The sequence below is a fragment of the Cibotium barometz genome, chromosome 8 (genome assembly GCF_041138505.1).
Source record: "Cibotium barometz isolate CiBa-2024 chromosome 8, ASM4113850v1, whole genome shotgun sequence".
Taxonomy (NCBI): Eukaryota; Viridiplantae; Streptophyta; class Polypodiopsida; order Cyatheales; family Cibotiaceae; genus Cibotium; species Cibotium barometz.
Window position 1 is genome coordinate 53,172,335 of NC_141053.1, and position 5,208 is coordinate 53,177,542.

General features: G+C 41.4%; 1 protein-coding gene across 1 annotated transcript; it reads right to left on the reverse strand.

Moving 5' to 3' along the window:
* Positions 1–273: 273 nt before the first annotated feature.
* LOC147636398 (protein yippee-like) lies at positions 274–3,388 on the reverse strand. Its single transcript, XM_086801834.1, has 6 exons — positions 2,949–3,388; positions 1,927–2,088; positions 1,168–1,211; positions 914–1,022; positions 723–778; positions 274–579 (listed from the first exon to the last, which is right to left on the reverse strand). The coding sequence occupies exons 2-6, from the start codon at positions 2,020–2,022 to the stop codon at positions 504–506; spliced, it is 381 nt and encodes a 126-aa protein (XP_086657960.1). The 5' UTR covers positions 2,023–2,088; positions 2,949–3,388; the 3' UTR covers positions 274–503.
* Between the last annotated feature and the right edge of the window lie 1,820 nt (positions 3,389–5,208).

The window sequence follows — 5,208 nt, forward strand, 5'->3', positions numbered from 1 at the left end:
TTTTCTCATCGACCCCCACATGACTCTCTTGGCACCTTTGTGCTCCATATTGTTGAGATCAGCTTACATTTTGGGATGAGGTTTTGTTTTGCTCCAGAAGCCGTGTTTGTAAGGTTTATTCATACATGATAGAAGTCTCAAAAAAGGCAAAATTGTGCTTTGAATCAGCTTGAAATATCAGAGAAACAACTCCAATTTTTGCAAACGATAAGATAATCTCAAAAACAAAAGAACAAATATCATCTCCCAAAAAAAAATTTAAGGAATCTAACATTTTTACTGAAACTCAAAGATCTAGTAATTTGTATAGTAAAGAGCATTGCTGTCAGTCTGCCAAATATATTTGTAAGAAGGTGCGAGGAGGCAAGTTTTTACATTTCAGGCCATTGACATTCAACAAAAAAGTTTTGAAATCAGCCAGTTTTGAACATCTAAATCTACTAGCTGCAGGTGGAAAATCGCGAATATTTCGGTTAACTTCAAAGAAGTTATGATGGGAAAAACTAGACATCTGCATCATTAACAATAGGATGAGCTTCTCCATAAATCTCGCCACAATCACCACCTACCATCCTTGCTCTGCAACCAAAATTTTGAAAAAAGGTGATCACTTAACCTGTCAAATATAGTGACACTTAAACCCGGCATCAACAGACGATACTGCATGTCTTCAAGTAAACCCTAAAGCCCATACAAACATCCATATTTGCAAAGATACATACAGCTCCAATATGAATTTCCCTTCTTTATATTTTTGGCTCTTCTCGTATGCTTTTTCCTGCACATCCAACATGTGGCTAGAGGGGTAAGAATGGTAACAACACTCTCACAATTCAATGCAAGCCCATGCATGCAAGAAGTGCAGTAACAGAAATAGTTGGAGATGGGGTTTCTTGCACATGCGATTACTTACATATTTCCATCCAACTATTTGATGGCAGCAATTGCAGTAAATGTCGGAGACTGTGTGCGATCCTGTTGTCATCATCCGCTCCTCTTTAGGGCCTTCTAACACGTTAACTCTGCAAAAACCAATGCCACTTGAAGCACTTCACATTTGCAGAAGTAATAACACAGCAGCTCCAATCAGTACAGTACCTTCCATGGCTTGAAACCAAGCATATGACCCATTAAGAATGTAATGAAGTGACTGATAGGAGAGCTTACACTGTCTTGAACAGGTAAGCCTTCCCTTGCCGGCAATGAAAGGCCTGGAACAAGTACACTCACCATGAGCTAGCTGATTCAGTTTGAAGCCAAGCACTAAACATCATTTTAAAGCCTTTATGAAGGTTTTCTTTTCCAAACTATGTCTCGGTATCTTTTGTCTTTTGAAGTGTCAAGACCCAGCTGCACTGCCAATAAGGAGAGTATAGAGTATGTGATTGAATAGCAACGCAAACAGCACCTGCTAATGAACACATGGAAATTTATCATGATTCACCTAACTTAGGGTCTTTGCAAACACAATTCCTGCCCAATAAAGATGGCACCCATCCCGCTGGGGGGGGGGGGGGCGGGAGGGGGCTTTCCCCGGTCTGATCCACCCCCACCATCCAATGAACAGGGGAGGTGTCTGTCAAGACCCTTACCACTCCAATTCTGAGATATACAAATGCCTTTATTGCAATAATTGTGAAATGATTAAAGCCTTAGGATATTAGAAACCTTGAATGAGTCTTACTACCTAGGTTAGTACACTAATAACTGCAGTGTATTCATATGCAAATATACACACTTGTGCATAGATAACCTGAGAGGGTCATGGATAAACGTACAGTTTAGCACAATACACCAGCAGTACACGCATGATGAGGGGAATGTTCCATGTCGTCATAAACCTCCCCCACTAAAATCTAGGTTCACAATGTCACTCCACAAGCACCAGTCACTGCACTATTGAATAAATCCATAGAGAAGACAGACCTTTGAGACGAGCTGCTCGCTACTGGCAAGGTGGCTTTGGCAGAAGCGACAACTATAAATCCTTCCATCCAGTTTTACCAAAAACAGTCTTCCCATCTCTGGCTTGATCAGGCTTTGCAACAACAAGATAGATCCTTTCTATGCCCGTCTCCAATTTCTGTCCTGTTGCATGCAAATGCAAACACCACAATCCCATGAAGTTTCTCATAACAGCAAAAAAGAGAAACAGAGTTATCCAAAACAAAAACGGATTGTGAGTTAGGTTGTGCAGCCTATGATATTAATAAGTTGCATAAAACCATTAATTTCTTGGGCTTTCTCTGTTAAAGCCCTTGGCTACACTTACATTGACGTAAAGCGCATGTAGCCTCATATATCAACATAGACTACACGTAAAGACCGATCACAACTTAGGAATGCATTCTTCAGCATTCCATTATTAACCTACTCACACTTCACATAAAATGTCACCCAAATCCTAGCCATACATACAAAGGATGCAATTCAAACCATACTCGTGCTTCACAGAGATGGAACTTCACATAAGATGAAATCCAAGCCCTGGAGATCCTTCACACAAGATGCAATCCTAGCCCTTGCCTTTACATAAGATGCAATCCCAACCCTAGCAATGCTTCCTAAGTAACCTTAGCCATGCTTCACATAAGAAGCAAACCTAATCCGAACTCTAGAAAAACTTCACATGTAACGCAATCCAAATCCTGGCAATATTTCACATATAATGCAATCCAAACCTTAGCTATGCTTTCCATAAGATGCAATCCTAACCCCATAAAAACTTCACATAGGACGCGATCCAAAGCTTAGCAAATGAAATAATTGGCATGTGATCAAGGTTCAGAGCCATGGTTACACTTATGCCCACATAGAATGCACTCTCAAGCCCTCTGCTCATCGTTCAAGATGAAATGGAAATAACAAACCCTAGCTTCCCATCTCCCCAATGTAGAAATACCCGATTGACTCGAGATTCAAGATGGAACGAACGCAGGGAAGCGCACCTGTTGATCACCCTTGCCTGCAGCTAAGGATGTGTGGCATGCTGCTGTGAGGTAACCCTCAACACACCTTGGTGGTGGGCTCAACTCTTGAAGGCTGCGTGCAGATGGGTCGCACAGAAAGCAGGGCAAAAAAGAGAGATGCAAGCTCTGTCTGCACAACAAAGGGCACGCGGAGGCTGACAAGGAAGTGTGTGCTATGTAACTTTGGTGTTATTGTTGTTGTCAGAGAGTAGAAAATGTGAGTTTCTGTGCAAGAAGGAGAAGGAGAGGGTTGAAAGCGAAGGGGCCGAGGCAGGCATCAAGGGATAAGCAAAGCAGACGACAGTGGGGATGGAGATGGAATGATAAAAATGAAGACCGTGGGCAACTTGGCGGATATGGTGCACTTGATGAGGTGCGTGCTCCCATCATGATAATGTTATGTGATGTGGGGGGAGAGAGAGAGAGAGGGAAGGGAACCTTTTCACCGGCCAGTGTGCAAGGACGGCAGGTATCTTGTGAGAGATTCACGTGAAGTGTTGGTGAACTCAACCACCTTTTTCCCCTAATGAGAAAGCCCTCCCCTCTTCCACCATTGTGTTGGAAGCGTCTCGACTTTCATAGTTTTTTGTAATATGGCTCCATTAATTAATCACCATGGATGAACAAATATCCTCCATTAATTAATTAACATGGATGAACAAACCTCTGGGCTAATATAGGGTCACATGGATGAACAAACCTCTGGGCAAATATAGGGTAACAAAATCAACATCCACTATTTTCAAAGGTCATCTTTCACCATCAAAACCAGTCGATCATTTGGTAGGGATTCCTTTACGAGTGGCACCATACACAGAGATAGGTGGCCACGCCAAATCTCTGGCCTTGCCTCTCTCTCTCTCTCTCTCTCTCTCTCTCTCTCTCTCTCTCTCTCTCTCTCTTTAGTGAGCTCTTGAGCAATCCCAGCATTGTCTCTTCTCTAGGGTGGGAACATGGTAGACATTAGAGTTTTTAAAGCAAAAACTAGAGAAGCTCTCTCTCTCTCTCTCTCTCTCTCTCTCTCTCTCTCTCTATGCCCATATATATACACACACACACACACACACACACACACACACATACATACATATATACATATGTATATACACATACACACACATATATCTATATATATGTGTGTATATGTATGTATATGTATATGTATGTGTATGTGTGTGTGTGTGTTGAGATGGTTACAAAATAATGAAGCGCTCTTGTTCCTCAACTATGAACATCGTAAAAGCTCTTGTTTTACAAGTGCTTTGAAGGGGAAGAAGGGGAGCAACCGCACCTTAGAATCCTAAGGTTACATTAATTAATGCCTACATCATATATATGTAACATCATACTTTTCTAAATATATATATATATTATGAAGGTGGTATAATTTATTGGGTCAAATGTGAAAAGGATATTAAGTAATGCCCGCTCTCCGCCGCAAAAGGTGCTATTAATTAATGATGCCTGCTCACCATGGGCATTAAAAATAGCACCTAAGGTCCAACCTTCCTATGTGAAGGTTGAACCTTACTACACATGGGGACTCTCAATCACAGTCTGCATGAGAACCAAAGACAAACGCATGTCATCATGACTACTCCCCCTCCTTATGGCTCCTACCCGTCCTTACACCTTCCTCACCTATAATCCTCCAACCCCAGTTGCCTACACCAACATCTCTAATGTCCATGGTACATTAGCCAACCTAGAGAAAGATATCTTAGCATGCACGAGATAAAGAATGGGATTTGTTGAGAGAGAGAGAGAGAGAGACAGAGAGAGAGAGAGAGAGAGGGTTTTCCCTTAGGTAGGTTGAAATCATCGCTTTCCCATGCCCACACACACACACACACACAAAACTTCCCTTAGGTAGGTTGAAATCATCGCTTTCCCATGCCCACACACACACACACACACAAAACTTCCCCTTGACATCTACAAACAATAGTAAATACACATGAGAGAGAGCTCTGTGATGGTTGCATACAGAGTAAAGGGCCTGAGGACAAAAACTTCAAATTGAGACTTCCTCCTCTCGAGACACCCAATAGAGATACCTACATTGACACGTTACAAATTACCATAATGAGAAGATATTAGAAGATCCTTACTAAATTGAAACCTTGCTATGAAACCTTTGAAATGCTAGTAATGTTCTAGTCTAATATTTATGAAATCAAAATTCAACATTTCCATCATCTATTATAATTTTATTTTTAGGAAACACACACTTTCTCTT